Raw genomic sequence first — 19,398 nt, forward strand, 5'->3', positions numbered from 1 at the left:
ACGAATATGGAAGAAGAATATGACGCTGTACGTGTAAAAAGAAAAAGAGGTCTGTGTAGAAGAAAACAAAGAGAAACGATTTGGAAGGACGAAGATCGATATTTAACGAGTATAATTAATTGCTGTGATGACACTGGCCTGCTCATCTCTGTTGCACTTTCTTCCAATTATTCGGGCAGTTACAAAGAGTTGCGTAAAATAAAAAACAAAACGACAAAAAAAAAAAAAAATGAAGAAGAACACAAAGATATGAAAACCCTATAAAACACATTCGTGAGGTACTCTGAATATGTACACGTGCATACATAGACATGTATACTCGTTTCGTTAGTCGCGCGTCGCCGTTCACACAGCGGTTATTTTGTGTGTGTGTGTGTGTGTGGCGCACACGCGCGCCCACGTACATGTGTATGTATGCCCGCGCGTGTGTGTATGTGTGTGCTTACGCCTGCGTGCGCGACGAAGAATGAATGGTATTTCACGGTGTGCGTGCGGCTCTGCGTGTTTTTTTCTCTTTGTGCGTGCGTGCGCTCGTAGGCATGCTTGTACGCGTGTGTGCGTAGTGAATTACGTCATATAGATAGATCATATGTGCTTTCTAATGATGAATAATTTTATAAATATAAATATAATATCGATCTCTCACGTGTACATTTATTTTGGAAATTCGCGCCTGGTCCGCGCGGGTTTGATCATTAAACTGTAATTAGTTTTCATGTGCTTTATTTTCCTTTGGATATCGCGTCTAGCGATATCTCTGATTATCCTTCTACAAAAAAAAAAAAAACACCATCCATCTACTTAGGCACTTTGAATCTTTCGGATCCATTCGATGGCTAAAGGTTCAAGTTGCTCGTTCTCCGTTCAATTCGATCACTTTGATCGATTTTATGGCTCGAGTAAATACACCAATTTGAATAATTACTTAATACGTTTTATTACTTAAAATAACGATACATATAATATATAAATATAAAATTAGGGTAATCTTACTATTACGCGCAATAGCTTCCTTCGTTATATTTATTTTTTACGGTTTTCTATAATATGCATCAAGCATAAAATTGACATCACTCGATCATTATTATTCAATTCTCTCTATACCTACGTGACTTTTAAATAGCGATGCTACGATAGTAGTTTTTACGCATGGCAAGTATCGCGCCGATTACCGCTTTTCATTTTAATTATTAATGTTTTGGCACAATTTAAGTAAACAGAAAAGAAAACGGAGAAGATAATATTTTCTTAACGTGGCAGTTAAAGACTGAAGATAGAAGTTTTTATCTTACGAAGTATCTATTTTATACTATTGATACACGTTAATAGGAAGATATGCCCTCTTTCGTGTACGCATCTTCGAATACCTGGGTTGACAGAAAAATTTTAATTACCCACCAATTGACAAAGTCAACAAATGTGAGTTGCAATCGGCTGGAATTAAACCAAGAAAATTAATCAAAAAATTCGTCACGATCAATAAAATTCCAAATTGATCCTTAAAGAAAGTAAACCGATTAGAAGATTAGTAAGATCGACAAATTCATTTTATACAAATATATATCGCTCTACCATAAAAAAAAAAAAAAAAATAACATTTCACGTTCGCTGTCAAGCATTTCGAAATCGCGATCACGAAAGAGACCATTGAACACAAAATTCGCGACGTGCCGCTGCACAAAAATCATCAGGCTGTTTCAGCGTCCGGTAGCTTCTATAAAACTGTTTTATTCGACTCAATGTAAATACATAGGCAAGTAAATGTTACAGAATAAAATAGCGATACATATGATACACTGGATTGTTAATTTAAAATTCGATTGTTTACGCGAGTTTGATCAGCGTCTGTGATGGCAGTGGATGCCGTCGATTGGCAATTTTTGGCCGAAGACGTTCGTCCCCGTATCGTACTTTTTGGCATTAAAAACGACCGACGAATGGCCTATTCGCATTATGAATGCTCCTTTATATATATTCCTTCGTTACACCATACGGAACAGACGCGATAACTTAACTAACAGATTCCAACATCTCGTTATATATACACACAGACTTGCTGTTTCTAGCGATGGGATTTGAAACGCTACAAATCGTTTCGAATCTGTATGAACGACGAAAAATTCGAATCACTTTGAACACGATCCGAAGTTCGCAACTCTCGACGAGTCTTGGACGTCTTGAGAAATTTCTGTTCGATGTTTCACTGTCATTCTCGATACGTGTTTCTGTTTGCAAACGATACGTTAACGTAAATCGTTAACGACAATGCCCGAAGGAATAGCGCGAATGTCGATGTCCAGACGCTAGTAGAAGAAAAAGATCTTCGAAACTTTCAAGGCGTATCGAGACTTTAGAGATTCAAGACCGAAGATTTACGTGTAACGTAAGAATCTTAAACTTCGAGTCGTGTTCAAAGTGCTTCGAATCTTCCACTATAATCTTGAAAACCCTCGAATGGCTTTCGAGATAAGATTCAAACACCCATTACTAGTTGCTCGTTCGCACGATTACGTCCGTGCCATCGCATCGATCGTCGTTTAAGCCGCGTTCGGTGATTCCGTCGTTCGTTCTGGTTTACGTAGTCTGCCTCTTCTTCGATAGTGATACGGAACGCGTCTATTCGGATCTCTCGTTTTGCTTATAGGCGGTTTCTTGTGATATTGGTAGTTTGGATAATATGAATGCGGCGGTGGATACTGAATGTTGCCGACTTGGTCTCTCTGGCCATTCGGCGTGAAAGGTCTCGGCGTTCTGGCGTGTTGGTCTTCCGTCACGCGACGTCGAATGCACACCGCGCAACGACTTACTCGCGACGTGTGATCGGCTTTCAACGTCTGTGGTATAGGCCTGCGGAACATCTCGTACTCTTTGATGATGGTTAACCAGTAGGATATGGCAGTGGAGTAATAGTTGCACGCGCCAAAACCATGGCACTCGATGAACGGTCTCGTGCGGAATTCTTCTAAACAGGAACCAGGGGACACCAAGGACTGACCGTATCCGCGTCCGCCTGCGTCTCGATGCTGAAAATTTTTCGTTGTTGCAGCTTTCACATTATTTCGGAATCGTTGGACTTTGGTTCGTTAATTTTGTAATTGAAACGCGTCTCGTTAGAAATAAGCAAGCGACCGGATACTCGCGAGCGAGAGAAGTTGTACTCACCATGAGGAAACTGTATCCGATCCAAAGTTCTTCCCAACCACCGGGACACTCTGGTATAGCCATGGATTGACTGTGCACCGCAATCACTCGAGTTGGAGCCTCGCAAACGGAACATCTGGACAGGTACCTTCCGACTTCCGGTGCCGGTATAGACGCCATGGACATAGGCATAGGTTCTGTCGTGCTCAACCAATAGCTGTAATCGTTCTTATTGGCGTAGTCGCATACGTTTTGCAAATTGCACATCGTGAAAGGCATGGTGGAGAATTTTTGAAGGCAGCTTCCAGCGGTACCTGAAACGAAATATAATCTCGATCACGCGTTCCACTCTTAGGAAGGAGAACAGCCGAGTTAATCAAGAAATTTAATGTTTATCTCCATCAGTCGTTTTTAAACCTTCTTACCAAGATCCTGTCCGACAGAATATCCTTCGCCCATTATGTGCAAAAACGAGAAACCGTCCCAAAGTTTCACTGTATTTCTTGGACACACTGGTATCATTTCGGATTGCGAGTGTCGAGCAAAGAAGAAACCTCTGTTTCGGGCACCTGGTGCCGGTGGTGCCGGACTTCCCCGTATTCCGGGGGATCCTACGAATTAATTTGCATTTTTTTACATTTCTAACGTGTCATTACTGTTAGATCATAGCTTTTTATTCGCAAATAAACGAAGATCACCGATTAGTCAAATTTTGTATTTTTTGTACAGGGACAGTTTCAAAATTCAACGCATTGTCAATCTATCTCGTGCCATTGAAATGTTTCTGGATTGATCCTCTTCGGAATTCTAATAACATTGCTCGTCACGATATTAAAATAACGCTTGTTAATAAGTGATTTGTTACCTGGTGGACCTTGTCGGCCAATTGCACCGCGAAGACCAGGATAACCAGGAGAACCAACAGCGCCCTCTGGTCCTGGAAGACCGGGAAGTCCTTCCATTCCTGGTTCTCCTTTTCTTCCGGGAATTCCGTCTTCTCCTTGTTCGCCTATCATGCCCTGAAGCCCAGGGAAACCTACGCAAATATGAATATATAATATGTATATTAAATGTTCTTTCAAATTATAAATTATTGATTTATTTTGAAATTCTTTTTGCTTGTTATAGTACCTGGCAGTCCTGGAAGTCCTACATCACCGGGTAAACCTTTTCTTGGGAAAGGCGAGAATGGGTTAATACCATTATCTCCTTTCGGTCCCTGCGAAGCGTACGAAAATTTATATAAATTTTCTGGAAATATTATTCGCGACAATATATTAATTAAATTATTCAATTTCTTTTAGATTCTTTACCAATCTAAACTCGTTAATTGTATCTCATTACAGCGATACCGAAACTTCGAAATATTTCGTATAATACACGCGATATGTTAACGAAAATCGTTTAAATCGGCAGGAGTTCCTTATTTTTATACGACAAAATTTGTATATTCTTTAAACTCTTCGACATGGTTACTTATAAATAAATTTCCCGAATATCGAAATAATTAATATTCTATGACTAATAGGGCGTCGAATATGTAAGATAATTGAAATAACTAACTTTTGGTCCTGGAAGTCCCATCGCACCGGATAAACCTTCGTCTCCGTCGTCACCGCGTTGTCCTCTTCGTCCGGGTAATCCTTCGCGTCCAGGAATGCCCACTTCGCCAATTTCTCCTTTTATTCCTTTTCTACCGTTAAATCCAGGCAATCCTGGTTCTCCCTGTCTTCCTTTGATGGCGAATATAGGCAGTCCACGGTCGCCAGGTTCACCTTTTGGTCCTTGTAGACCAGGTATGCCTTCTAACCCTTCTAATCCTGGAGCTCCAGGGAAACCCGTGAAACCTGCTGGACCTACGCGCGAAGATGAAATATGAAAACTTGTTCGCGATTCGCGATAAACAGTGATCCTGTCGATAGCGTAGATTTTTATAAATATTCGTTTAATTTAAATCAATTTTTTTAGACAACTTTTCCTTTTTAGGCAAATTTTTAAACAAATTTAAAGATTATAGACATTGACTGTAGAAGGTGCATCAAATACACGGAATACGCATAAAATGTAAAAATATATAAAATATGAAAAATGTAGAGATGTTGCGTCTACCAAATATTATAGAAAACGGTGTACGTGATATTTTTGTTACTTTAGATAAAAATATATTTTAGCGTATTAGCAGCATTTTTTCAAATTTCTGACGAGAAGCATAAATATATACGCAATTTACCTATAAATCGTAAATGAGAAATTCATTCGTATTATGAGAAGAGAGTAATACCTCGATCCCCTGGAAGTCCCTTTGGACCACGCCTACTGAAACCAACGTCTCCCATAATTCCTTTAGGTCCATTATATCCGTATTCTCCGGGTGCACCCTTTTGACCCGGAATTCCTGGAGTCCCGGGTAGTCCATCTAGTCCAGGTAATCCGTCCTCGGATGGTTCGGCCAACTCACCGGGTAATCCTAGATAACGAGTGTAATATAGTTATACGCATTTATACAACGAATATCTTACCGGTGATCGTGTTGTTTTAACGCGAGACATTGCAAATTGACTAGTTTCAAATTTGTTGCCTTTGATATTGCTAAAGATACGTAAGGATTTCTGAGAAAATTAGCGTTTAATTTCCCTAGGACCGAAATTCCAAGATCCGATGGTACACTAGCTCGCGAAAGTACAATTTGGACACTTTCCACAGAATATTTTTATGTTCGTGTCGTGTAAAACGTTTTGAAATTTCGCTACTATTTTCATGAGCCTCTGTATATATTTATATTCTATCTCTTTATCTATAATTTTCTATATCTGACACATTTAAGTACAAATCAGTGGTTGGTGAATATAGCGTTGCATAGAAACGCGATTGGTGTTTACCTGGGAAACCTTGAGGTCCTCGATCGCCAGGAAGACCCGGGAAACCTGGCACGCCTGGGAATCCAGCCGGCCCAGGGAATCCAATATCACCTTTCATACCCTGAAATTATTAAATTATCATTAATCGTTCTTTAATCGAACGATTAAAATTGCTAAGAACAAGCAATTTCGAGGGCTGATTTTTTATATTCGTTATTTGTGTACCTTTCGTCCATGTAACCCTATGAAACCTTGTTCACCGCGTATTCCTTTTTCACCTTGCAAGCCTTCGAGGCCGGGAGTACCGAAATCACCCCTTTCTGATTCACCGTACGACGGAGGACCTGGTTCACCTACCATTCCTTTGGGTCCTGGTGCACCCATTAAACCGGGTAATCCTCTAGGACCCGGATCACCAGGCATTCCTGAATACAATTTACACATTGTACGATATTTAGCATTTTTCCTGTTCTCTAGCGTCATATTGTAAATTGTTAATATTTTGACGATTCCTTCGCGGAGTTGGTTTAATAAAAAAAAAACGTAGGTTTTAATTTTTAGTCTTCTTTTACAATTTACAGATCAGAGCAGTAAAATAATTTACAACGTAATTGCGAAACCTACCTGGCAAACCCATTTGACCTGGATCTCCATCCAATCCTCGTTTACCTTTAGGCCCGCTGTAACCAGGTGGTCCTATCGGACCTCGTTCACCCTTCACACCAGGTAAACCGTGAATACCGTATGCTCCAGGCTTTCCCTTTAAACCCCAAATTCCTCTTGGCCCTTTCAAACCATCCGGTCCCATATCACCCACCTCTCCCTATGTGAAACAGATAAACGAGGAGCTCTTATCATCTTATTATTTATTCCCGTTATTAATATTATCAACCAGAATGTCATATCGCTATCGTCATTTAGTATTCTTTGATATAAGCACGGAATGTCGATGTATAACGTACGGTTATAATATTTTCAGGTTGTTTGGAATATTCATAGCGAAAGTTAAAAATGTTTTAACTGGAATTAAACCTTTTGCCATCTATAACTCCACCAGTCTTCTGTCGGAAACATTTTTGACAAGATACGAGAAAATTAATTAATTTAGATCTGAAAATACGTACAAGTGGTTGGTAAAAAAATTGTAAAGTTAATTCTATATATTATATTTCTGCAATTGAATTTTTCATTTTACATGGAAGTTTTCCTGTTCGAATCATTGCGCTGTTTAATCATTTCCTCTAGATTCTATTCTAATGTAATTTTCGGACAAATAACGATGCCCTGAATGCGTGCACCGAATAAACTTGTAGAACCAATTACTTTCTACTGTATTTTTAAACATCGTCGTCGCTAAGAGACTTACTTTTGGTCCAGGTAGTCCGTTAAATCCGTCAAAGCCAGTTTCACCTTTGATTCCCTTCGAACCAGGGGAGCCATCGCGACCTATTCCTGGTTCACCAGGTGGGCCATGTCGTCCATCCATGCCAGGGAAGCCAGGAGGTCCGAGTTCTCCCATGAAACCAGGCTCACCCACCTCACCTTGGGGTCCACTGAACGCGCTTTCACCCGGAAGTCCGTCCAAACCGTCCGGTCCTATGTCTCCAGATATACCTTTTGGACCAGGTAATCCCATAATTCCTATAACACCTTCGGGTCCAACGTCTCCCGGTTGTCCTTTGGCTCCAATTATTCCAGGCATTCCGTCGGGACCAGGCCTACCAGAAGGACCAGATTCGCCAGTTTCACCATCGGCACCGTCTGGTCCAGGAGGACCCGGTTGACCCGGTGCACCATCTCTTCCTGAGTAGCCCATCGGTCCAACATCACCGTCGTCACCTCTGCGTCCGATGAAACCGATTTCTCCTTTCAGACCCTTCATCCCATCGAATCCAGGTGTTCCGTAGGGACCTATTTTCAGCCATTTTATCAGCGATTTCTTATTAGTAAACTACAGACTTTTATGCATTTGTGGGAAATTTGAAAGCGCATAAATCCACAGAACGTGGGTAATACGCAAAAGTATCTAAAATATTTAAAGTTATAATATTTAATACATAAAACGATCCTCTAGATAGATTTCATCTTTTTACTCGTAAAAGCATATAACATAATTTGCTTAAATATCCGCGATTTAAATACCAAGTTTCCGCGTAATTCTGTTGCATTCTACCCGCTCTTTCGTTCCAATATACCATCGATGTTTGATAATTGGACTGCAGTTGAAATATCCGATTCCGTGTGTGCCATTCAAAGCATGTAAAACAGGCTGTTCGCAGTTTAAATATCATCGTTATACAGAATTTTGTAAAGTTTGGATTTCCCTGGCCTTTTCCAGTGGGAACGTACGTATCGAGCGAGGCGTGTTCGTCGTTCGTTTATTGCGTTCATGCGTTACGGTTAATCCTTGTTTATAGTTACCTAACAATTCCCATGAATCGTCGCAACTGTTTCGAAAGGACCATTCTCTCTAGAGAGTCGGTCGATACGCCGAACAGATTTTCTCGTGCATTTAAAAACTAATCGGATGCCAATTGCGTTGATTAACATTTCCGATGTAATGACTATAAATACTTGAAATTCTGCCTTGCAGAGTAAAACGTTTGTGAAAAACAAGCGCCATAAATTTCGTGTCATCTATATGTAACTTGAATTAAATAAAATCTCAAGCAACAACGAATAATATTGAGAACTAATTGATACAAGTTTTAATTGAAACAATGAATTTCTTTGCAAATCAACGGGGTCTGGAAAGAATAGATGCGACACAACTATCCGATCAATTTAATATCGCGAGTAATCAAAAGTATTACGTGTCGACTATATGGCTATTGAATTACTCTTCTTAATTGTGTATGGTCACGATCCGCGAGAAATTGCTCTTTGCTGCATACAGAATAGCGTTACACAACACGGATCAAATACGTATCAATACACAGATCGATAGATAGATCAAAACGTTGATCTATTTGGACAATCTTTTATGTATCAAAGGATTCGTTTCGCAAGTAAAAAAATAATAATAAATTTCTGATATTCGAATCGAATTAATAAAAATTAAAATCTAAAAACCATCTTACCTGTAATACCGACGTCTCCCATTCTTCCGGGCATTCCAGGTTGTCCAGCCATTCCAGGGAAGCCCCTAGGTCCCTGAGTACTGTAACCTCGTTGACCTTTGGCTCCCTGTCGATCGATTTTTCCCGTTAAATCTCAAGGATCAAATATCGGACGTCTATCGCCTTTGCTGTCTAATTTTACCTGTAATCCAGTTAATCCTTCTTGACCAGGAGCACCTTTGCTACCTTTTGTTCCTTGCACACCATCCACTCCGGGTCTACCTTGCAAACCTCTAGGACCAGGATCACCAACGTCTCCCTTGTTACCAGACCAGCCCATTAATCCATAATCGCCATACGTCTGATTTGATCCTGGTTCTCCGCGATCTCCTTTGTTGCCCAAGCGTCCCTAAAGATCCGATCGAGAGAAAACAATTTTAGATAGTTGCATAAAAATTCAACATCACGAAAGAAAAATATTATTAATACATTTTTGTTGATTTTCTGTTTTTAACGTTATTTTACGTCGCGTTATTAAACGTTCGATTCGATCTCTTTGCTCGTATGCCTACCGTGAAACCCATTGGTCCTTGTGATCCTGGTGTACCCGATGTTCCGCGAGGTCCTTGATCTCCTGGCATACCGGGATATCCTTTTAATCCTACAGGACCCTGACGCGATATACCAGGTGATCCAGAAATTCCAGGCAGTCCCGGAAATCCTTCGTCACCAGGCCATCCTTCGACACCTTTCGCACCGTCCTCTCCTATAGAAATTTCATCACACGTTTACTATCAAATAGCGATCGATAAGCGCTACTTTTTTAACATTTTTCATTTATTGTTAGTATAGTATATGTAGTACATATGTAGTATAATAATTGATCGGACAAAATTCAGAGAATAAATGTTGTCACTTTAACTTCTTACCTATATCACCTCGTTCTCCTTTGTATCCTTTCTCTCCTTTCAGATTTATAACCGGTGGCGGATAAGATTCTCCGGGTTCGCCTTTTCCTCCTTTGTCGCCCATTGGACCTTTGCCTCCCGGAATGCCCGGGAAACCCGGCTCACCTCGAAGAAATTCTTTTGGTATCGACACGTTGTCACCCGGAAGACCAGGAATACCATCCGGTCTGGCGAAACCGTCGCGTCCTGTAAACCCTGGAGGACCAAAATCACCCTGAAAACAAAGGAGCGCCGTTCGTTGTCTATGTTTTCACGAAAAATCGATTAGCTCCCGCGAAAATATATAATCACAGAAGACACAATTCAACGATTATAACTCAATAATTATAAATATAAATAACAATTGTTCTTGAAATATTTTCTTAAAAGGCCAAGTCTCTCAGATGCCGTTTTTGATTCGGATAAAAAATATTTTTACCTTTTCTCCCTTAGGTCCTTGAATGCCAGTGTCACCACGACTACCAGGTTGACCTCGCGGACCTCTTGGTCCTTCGACACCAGGGAAACCCTTGTCACCGATATCACCAGGCATTCTAGTTAGTTTGTCTGGCCATGTCAATTTTCCCATTTCTCCTTTAGGGCCCTGAGGACCAGCGATTCCTGGTCTTCCACTGTCTCCTTCCAATCCTCTGGGTCCCATGATACCCCGTTTACCCTGTACACCTTTGAATCCACGAAGTCCGGACAATCCCGGGTATCCTGGCGTTCCAGGATATCCGTCCAGGCCGGAATCGCCAGGTTCACCCTTTCTACCGGGTAGACCTGTTTTCAGAAATAGTACGTTTCCATATACTACGTGTATTGTACAGTAATCGATCGGAATTTCTTTTTTGGGTAAATAAGAACTTCGAAATATCTTTACATTTAGATAAAGTAAAAAATACATGGATACTCCATAAAATTTTCTCTAATTGTTTAAATATTTTTATGAGTCGCCGCGTGTCTATTTTTTCCTAACGATTTGCAATCATTGTGAATCGTAATTATCAATGACAACTTGATCGATGATAATCAAATAGAGGTAATCGAAACGTAGAATTTGATTCAATAGTGGCAAAGAAATTATTCTGCAAATAATTACCGATGAAAAGTTTTTTATTTTAAACGAATCGTTCGACTAAATTCCCCTTTACCAATTAACTACCGAAGTGGATAATTCTCGTAACAGTTAAAAAATCATTTTCGTTCTTTCTTCCCGCCTATGTAATTAAAATTCCCACGTATTATCTAAAGTAGGTGGTAGAGATTATCCTCCTTTAACAGATTCGTTTCAATAGCGTTTAGTCATTCACGATCCAAATTTTTGTAGAACACGAAAACGCGAAAATAGAGAGGCTGTCGTAGTAAACGATATTACAAAGCTTTTAAATATTTTTTTAATGGAACATTGAAAACCTCAGTGTAGGCTTATAAGCATGTAAGTAAGTGAATAAGTACACGATGCTATCAGATGCGATAACGTTGTAATCCTATTGCGAATTCAAGATACAGCAATAGCTGTCCACCGTTCTTATCTCAAGATGTCATCATCATTAGTCACGCTAGTAAACCGATATTGTCTCGACAGTAGCAAACAGAGCGGAGCCGTAGTATAATATACTATTAAAGCACAGATTTTCGATACGACGTTGAAACAGAATATTAAAGTTCAACGTCCATAGATATTAAAATGAGAAATAGTTTTTCTTCCTTTTTAATTTATCGATATAACATACCTGGCGTACAAACACCGCAGTCGTCTCCTTTAAGACCTTTTACACCTTTGAAGCCTGGCGCACCTGGAAATCCATCGGGTCCAGGAAGTCCTGGAAGTCCTGGTAAACCACGTTCACCCGGAGGGCCTCCGATCCTGCTTCCTTTCCCAGGGAAACCTTTAGGACCTGAACGATCGAAACACGTTAATTAGCATCGCTACAGGAAATTGTACAGGATACCAAATTTCCATTACAGCATATCGATGAAGATTTTTGCTTATAATTAAGAAAAACGAACACGAACGAATTATTGTCGAATATGAACGATTTCTTCGTCGCCTACGAAATATCTGTGTTTTTAAATCAGGAGCATGAGAAAATATTTTGTCTAGTTGATTAATCTTTATCAATTTTGGTTACAAGGGACCGTTTCCTCATTTTTTTCATTTCATCAGCAATTTTTCATTAATATTCCGACAATTAATCAATCGCTTTGTTAATCGGTGTTCTGATAATCAACGTCCTAAAATAGTATAGACGTATGTACAATTACGAAACTACGAATGTAGGTGTATAAATATAAATTATAAAATAGACGTGCAATTTATCAAACGAAAGAAAAGGTACCTTGGGGGCCATGGTCACCACGATCTCCCGGTAATCCAGGAACACCGGGGTATCCAGGTTTTCCATCTAAGCCTGGTGGGCCGTGTATCGATATTCCAGGAAAACCTTTTGGACCGGCGAGGCCGGGTATACCCGGTGCACCCGGTGGACCTTGTAAACCCATTTCTCCGGTAAGACCTTGAAAAGAGAAATGTAACGAAGTATATTTCAGTCGGTTCAACGCGTTCTTCGATGGGCATCGAATCGTTAGATACAAACCATCTTGCCCTGGCTCTCCTTTGATGGAAGATCCTTTCAGTCCTGGCGATCCAGGAGGGCCGATCGGTCCTGGAGGACCAGGTGGCCCGATATAACCTACTTTACCGGGTAAACCTGGTATTCCTGGTTCTCCTGGATTACCAGGCGGACCTAGATAGAAAGAAGCAGTTGTCACGTCAAGATCTTTTTTCGTTCTATTTTTAGAAATGGATACTGGATAAAAACAAACCTAGATCTCCTTGAATTCCAATATTTCCTTGAATTATTTCGTCCAGTTCCGGTATGTATTGTCCAGGTTCTCCCGCAGCTCCTTGTTTACCAGGTGGTCCTTGGTTTCCGGGCTCTCCCAGCTCTCCCTGAAATCAAAATACAGAGCTACGTCTCTCCAAGTCGATTTTCAAAAAGTCATCCAGTCTGCTATTGTTATACTATTGAAAGATAATTCTTATTCAAATCGATCATTAAATTAGATATTTTCGCATCGATTGTAGCAAAACGCTAAAACATAATCGTAGATTTGGTTCAATAAATAAATCTGCAAAATTAATGAAATCTCAAGGCACGTATGTACGTAAAAAGTGATCAATTCATTTTAAACCAAGTACGAACAGCGTACAATTTGAATAAAATGCGCGATGGAATTATTTTATTAAGTTTCTTTGACTAAGAACGAAACGGTAGAGCGGTCATACATCTAATCCATCGGGTCCCGGTTTTCCTGCGTAGCCTGGAGCCCCTTTCTCTCCCTTTTCTCCCGAAGGTCCTGGCGGACCTATTGCACCCTGTTTGCCTCTAGGTCCATCGTTACCTTGCTCTCCCTTCATACCTTTAGTACCAGCGAATCCTGGACGACCCTGCGTGAAAATGTCACGTATATACAACACGAATACGACTTTTAATTTCTCAGCGTATTCGACGTTTTAAACGTTAAATTCGTTGTCTTGAAATAATTTCATACGATGCAATTTTTCTTCGTTCCAGGAAGAAACTACTTAAAGACTTGCATATTTTTGTACCTCGCTATTTCTTCTTCCACTTGCGACGTACGATTTTATGGAATTTGTAACAATTTAAAGTACATAACGTTACTCACGTGAGGACCTTTGATGCCAGGTTCTCCCTTTCTTCCATAACCACCTTTATCTCCTCGCATTCCCTTCTCGCCCCTACTGCCCTTCACCGGATAGTACATGGTGTCTGTTTTCTTGTATTCATCTTTACTCGGTGGGCCAGGCTCTCCTCTGTCTCCTTGTTCACCTACCGTACCTTTCGCGCCATATACAGTTTCACCCACTTCACCTTGCATGCCTGGTAACCCCATGGGTCCGCGGTAACCCTAAAGGATCATTCAATCGTTCGTTATATATCTGTCATAAATAAGTAAGCTGACACGATATCACTTCGTTTCGTATTTCGTATTGTCGTATAGAATATATGAAAATTGCGTTAACACCGTATGATTTTATACGCTCCAATGCTCTATCGTTATTGTTGTTAAAAAGTTTAGTTTTAAAAGGGTTAAATCTACGAGTGTAATCTATGTGGAAAGTACTATGGACTCAACTATTCTCAAAAGTCTCGTAAAACGAAATTGCATTAGAAGCTAGATCGCGCTTAGACCGTAGTTGGATTTAACCGCGTTACCGGAACGAAATTATATCCAATTTCTCATCTTTTACACGACAGAGTAAGAAGGCAACATGCACGCGTGCACGGTGGCCAGTTTACAGAAGGGCGAATGCAGCTAACGGAGGTTTCGAGTTTCTCGGAAGTTGCCGATCGGCCGCAGTGGAATCTTCTTCCGAGGGTAGACGGCTCGTATTATCAGTGGCTGTCGTGTCAGCAGATAACAGGCTCTTGAAACGCGACGTTTCAGATTTCAGCGGATTCTGCCCTGTTTAGAGATTAACATGTAGCTCCGTTGCTCCAGCGACTAATCGTCGCCTCTTATCCAGCTAGTTTCATCCACACATTTCTATATCTGCTTACCATATTTTCTCGTTATTTTATCAACCACGAAATATCATTTGAACGTCACAGAATAACTCTACATATAGTAGATGGCAGAAGTATTTGAACAATTGCTATAAAAACTTTTGCTCGTATATCTTACGTTATACGAAACGTTCGAGCAATTTTATTCGCACGACGAGATACCATCGTCACGAGTATCAAATTCGAAATCGATCTGTGTTCACCGCTTCGTCTTGTCGTTAATTCCATTTTACACAGCGTTAGCCGGTCGAAACTGATTTTTATCGTAGCACGCGAGTTCGAGGGGGCAAGGACAAAAGGCAGTTACACGATCGTACAGCGGTGATTTTTACGAAGCCGCGTGTAAGAAGATTCCATCGCGAGCACGTTATCAAGGCGCGATATCGCGCGGCCCATGAATTCCTTTAAATTCCAAGTCGCATCTCGTTCGCCTCCGCATTTCTTATTTCCGGCGTGTCCGTTAAATATTACCGGCCAACACTTAGTCAGCCAGACGATATTTCATGCGAGCAGGTGGCGTTTCGCAAAAAGGAACGAAACACGTCCAAAGACTGGACCGCCTCTCCCTTTCCTCGTCTTTTTCATTTTCTTCGTCGCTTCTCTCTTTCTCTGGTAGCTTCGTGGCTTGGCGAACGAATGGCACGACCTAAACCTTCGCAAGAGGTTCGCGAACCCTCTGGTTCGCCCGATCGGTCGTTACGGTACCTGAAGCGCGATACCAACGGATAAGTCGCGATCTTGTACTCACCATGTCTCCCCTCTCTCCTGGATAGCCCATTTCGCCGGGGATCCCATACGATCCTTGAAAGCCCTGGGCAGAAAATTTATAATTTACCAGTTATCACGGTGTATGGTTTCTGTGGTCAATCGACGATTTTCTAGTCGACGAGGATGTAAATTACGCACACAACACTGCGAAGAAACGCGTAAGTTGTGAAACGACTTTACTTTAGCTTTTAGGGCTACTACGACGACCGTAATCGCGAGTGCCAATTACACTATGGGTAATAGTTAATAATTTTGCTATTCTTTTTCACTCTAAATAGAGGACAGTGGTAATAAATTCTAAAAGTTTATAGCCATCGTTCAAACGATAAACGACGTAAGTGTCAAACTCGATAAAAATGATTTTTGTTATTTCTATTCTCGATCTTCGTCTCTGGTATTTAAATCGTTTACCATTTCGATTCTTCAATTATATTTTTTTAGTTTTTTAGTTTTCAACGGGTCGTGGGACCTGTAAAGTTCGTTACCTCGAATCCGTCGATGCCTGGATTTCCTCGAATACCTTTCACGCCCACAGAATTGATACCTCCGTCACCAGGCTCGCCAATGATCCCTGGATCTCCTTCTGGCCCTGGTTGACCACGTTCGCCATGCATACCAGGCAATCCCGGTGCACCGGCACGTCCATCGGTCCCGTTGCATCCGTCCAGACCGTCTGGTCCCATTACACCTTCTGGACCGGGATTACCCTACAGCCAATTTAATTATTTCAAATTTCTCTGAAATTCCGTTCCGTTTTATTTTTACTCGGACAAATCTCGACTAGGAGAGACACGAAAGGTCGCGAAGCTTCTTGGGAATTTTTCTTCGATAAAGTTTTAGGAACGCGTGAAGAAAATATTTCTCTAACACGGTTAAAGATCTGAAGAATTCCTTTGATAAATACGTAGACATAATAAATTTCATATGTATTTTCATAAAAAATATACATACGGTAATATTCTAAATTATAACGAACGCGTTTAGGTGCATAGTTGATTAAAGTACTGGATCGTCCGAAAAGATTCTTTCGTTTTATAAGGAAATAATGGATGCACAACATTTTCTATTTTATATTATTTCGTCGAATTACGTATGATCCATTTTCTTCTATCAAAATAAAGATCGTAAAGTTCGACGATTAGATTTCGTGTTTGTATAAAAATGCGTCGTTGTAAAAGACGTGTCTGTAAAAGAAAGACACTTTTTGGACAACCTAATATTTAGAAAATTGGGAAATCCAAATATTTGGATCATTTCAACGAAGGTAAAAATTCGTTCTATATCTTTGAGAAATTATCCGTATTTCAGAATAGTGTACTTAACGTTACGTGTTGTTTGAGCAAAAGAAAAAAAAATATTTCCGTCGTATTTATAAAATTTAGGTTCAACAACGAAAAGATGTAGGAAGAATTCAAGTATTAAAAAGCCACGAACCGAATCTTCGTTGATGAGAATTCTTGTATATTCGATTTAACGAGCACGATCTTGTAGCCATCGCTACTCGTTGCACAAGTTTCGGTCTATTTTTGTTTCTTCCCGTAAATAATATTTTTTTCCTGATAAAAGACAATTTTTTATCGTTCCCGTAAAATGGGACGAAAATAACAACTCTACAAAAGTTCACGCAGATACGTAGCAGTGAAGCTTCATCGATTTATTTACAGCTAAAGTGATCAGATCATAAAGTTGGCTCCTAGAAGAAAATTTCAAAACGTAATTATCACTGACAATGAGTTTCAGATTTTATACGTGCGCAACAGCTTAAAAGGGGCCAATATTATTCTCTTGCGCGACTGAATTAGTACGTGTTAATGAGATCTAATAATAAAGAGAATTCATTATCAAGAACTGGTAAGAGGCGAAGAATCAATGGGAAATTTTGCGCGAAAGTGCAGCTTGTTGAGCATGATTCGGAAAAGACGTCTACAAATTGGTTGGGATATTTAAATTCATAGCTTGTGGAATCTAGATAACATCTGGCGAGCAAATTTGGAAATTCAGGCGAGCCCTCAACGTAAAAATTGAAACTCGACAAACAAACTTTTAATGGAATGGAGATTTTTACGAACCGGTATTCCTGGAGCTCCAGGGAATCCTCGTATACCTTCGTCACCCTGAAAAGAAAATAGAGATCAGATTCGTTGAACGAGTGTCTCGTTGCAATTGTAACTTCTGCCACGATCTTTTGCGACAAATATTTCATATTTTTATTTTCGGCGAAATGATCGTGCAAGGAGTTTATAAATTCACGGAAAGATAAAATACGGTTTTTCATTGGTTTTAGTTGGGAAATTTCAACAGGCTTACAGATTATAAATTACAAATCGCAATTATCAACCGCATATATTCTTTCTTCGACGACTGCGACAATAATCAGCTTATTCGACGAGACATCGGATGTAGTATTACCAGACCCATCAAGGATATCACACCCACTCCTCCTTTCCTATAAAAATAAATTTCACAATTATGCGTACACCGCCTACTACATATTTCTTTAAATACGTTACATCGTGCATGATTCGTCGCAATTGCGAAAGTACGATTATTGCATCGCACAATTGATTCGCTGGAAGGCCATCTAATCAGTGGTGCAACTGCAACCATTTCAAATGTGTGCTTCCTGATCTGGAGGTGCTTGCAAAAGTGCACGATCGTTCGTGGCTGATAACGCGATTCCGTTCTGTGTGAAATAAAATGCGTCGTTAACAATTGCTAATATACTTCCGCGAGTCACTGTTATATGTTACCCTGCTTGTAATTTTTCATTATATTTATTTAGGTATTAATAGAAAAAAGTATGGTATTTGTTGTTGAATAGCTTTGATAAGCTCGTCATGGTATCGGAGCGTTTAATCGTAGTATGAACGAAATTATATTAGAAAATTTTTAAATAAAGTAAACGTAAAACTGTGATCGTTTTAGTAAAGTTAATCCGATTGTCGTGTTTTACGTTTTGTAAATGTCGTAAAAATTGATAGCGGTATACCATCCTATTTTGCTTTTTCTAACAATAGGAGATTTCGTTCCCATTGCAAACAACAATAGCGAAATAGATAAACTTTTTACAAACTACGGTACGGATGTGTTGTACGTCGAACAGATATCAGAAAAAAATAGAAATATCCTTTTGCATCGTAATATCGTGTGTCACTTTGATCGTAATACTAACGTGAATTTTTGTTTTGTAAATGTTGCTTATAATACGAGATATAAGATGGCGAAGGAAAATAAATGAACTGTTTTTTATACAAATTAGCAATGAACCTAGCAACGAGTAATTTCTACGCGGATGTTTACGCAGTTTCATATTTTTCTGAACGAAACTGAACAAATAAGATAGAGACTCGTTCTATTCACTGGATATCATCACGAAGCTTCAGCTTTGCTAATTTCGTTTACCATAAAGCGTACGTTGAACGTTGATGAATTATAAAACATAATAAATCATACTCGGCTACTTAACATCATCATTATGATGTGTTTCCGCATAAACATTTTTCACACCCTCCTAAGAACCACTTTACACAGCACCGTCGTGCTGTACCATAATAATCCGTCGTGCCTGAAGCGTAACAACGAGGAGGAAGGAAAGGAACAGAGTCCACCGCAACGAAGACAATTACTCCATATAAACCACCGTACGGGACAAACAATGTGCATGCATACAGCATTTCAGGTCGAAAAAGGAGTATCCCGCGGAAAGTAGTCCCCCGGGCAAGCAACACGCGGTAATTTGCACACTCGCAATTCCGCCACCGTTTCTCTACCTACGAAACTCGAATTACTCGCATAATTAAGACGTACGGTTCGTGGTTGTGGTTAATTAACCGACGAACGTTAAATCGAGAATAAAAATGGTAAAGAGAAAGAAATCGAGAGATAAGTTTTTCAGTGGGAAGATAAAACGACAGAAAGGTAGATCGAAGGTACGAGCAACGAAGATAGATCTCAGCTTGGAAACAAATTTTACGAAATTTAGTTTACGTTATTCGGACGGAAATATACGAGAGGCGTTAGAATCGAATTA

The 19,398-nt window shown here is 40.0% G+C and overlaps 1 protein-coding gene across 1 annotated transcript in view; it reads right to left on the minus strand.

Moving 5' to 3' along the window:
- Positions 1-918: 918 nt before the first annotated feature.
- Positions 919-19,398, minus strand: part of LOC117206321 (collagen alpha-1(IV) chain) — a 56,624-nt gene continuing 38,144 nt past the window's right edge. Inside the window, exons 3-27 of the mRNA XM_033445551.1 lie at positions 17,438-17,482; positions 15,854-16,075; positions 15,349-15,411; positions 13,699-13,941; positions 13,298-13,459; positions 12,835-12,961; positions 12,606-12,755; positions 12,348-12,524; positions 11,742-11,906; positions 10,445-10,788; positions 9,988-10,240; positions 9,631-9,824; positions 9,261-9,467; positions 9,080-9,185; positions 7,366-7,910; positions 6,624-6,822; positions 6,225-6,424; positions 6,021-6,120; positions 5,423-5,608; positions 4,705-4,997; positions 4,273-4,360; positions 4,007-4,177; positions 3,567-3,752; positions 3,163-3,455; positions 919-3,023 (exon numbers count right to left, since the gene is read on the minus strand). Of these exons, the coding sequence (XP_033301442.1) occupies positions 2,538-3,023; positions 3,163-3,455; positions 3,567-3,752; positions 4,007-4,177; positions 4,273-4,360; positions 4,705-4,997; positions 5,423-5,608; positions 6,021-6,120; positions 6,225-6,424; positions 6,624-6,822; positions 7,366-7,910; positions 9,080-9,185; positions 9,261-9,467; positions 9,631-9,824; positions 9,988-10,240; positions 10,445-10,788; positions 11,742-11,906; positions 12,348-12,524; positions 12,606-12,755; positions 12,835-12,961; positions 13,298-13,459; positions 13,699-13,941; positions 15,349-15,411; positions 15,854-16,075; positions 17,438-17,482 (5,205 nt within the window). The 3' untranslated portion in view covers positions 919-2,537. The remainder of the gene's footprint in view (positions 3,024-3,162; positions 3,456-3,566; positions 3,753-4,006; positions 4,178-4,272; positions 4,361-4,704; positions 4,998-5,422; positions 5,609-6,020; positions 6,121-6,224; positions 6,425-6,623; positions 6,823-7,365; positions 7,911-9,079; positions 9,186-9,260; positions 9,468-9,630; positions 9,825-9,987; positions 10,241-10,444; positions 10,789-11,741; positions 11,907-12,347; positions 12,525-12,605; positions 12,756-12,834; positions 12,962-13,297; positions 13,460-13,698; positions 13,942-15,348; positions 15,412-15,853; positions 16,076-17,437; positions 17,483-19,398) is intronic.

The sequence above is a fragment of the Bombus bifarius genome, unplaced genomic scaffold, assembly GCF_011952205.1.
Source record: "Bombus bifarius isolate JDL3187 unplaced genomic scaffold, Bbif_JDL3187 scf7180000008006, whole genome shotgun sequence".
NCBI classification, from domain to species: domain Eukaryota; kingdom Metazoa; phylum Arthropoda; class Insecta; order Hymenoptera; family Apidae; genus Bombus; species Bombus bifarius.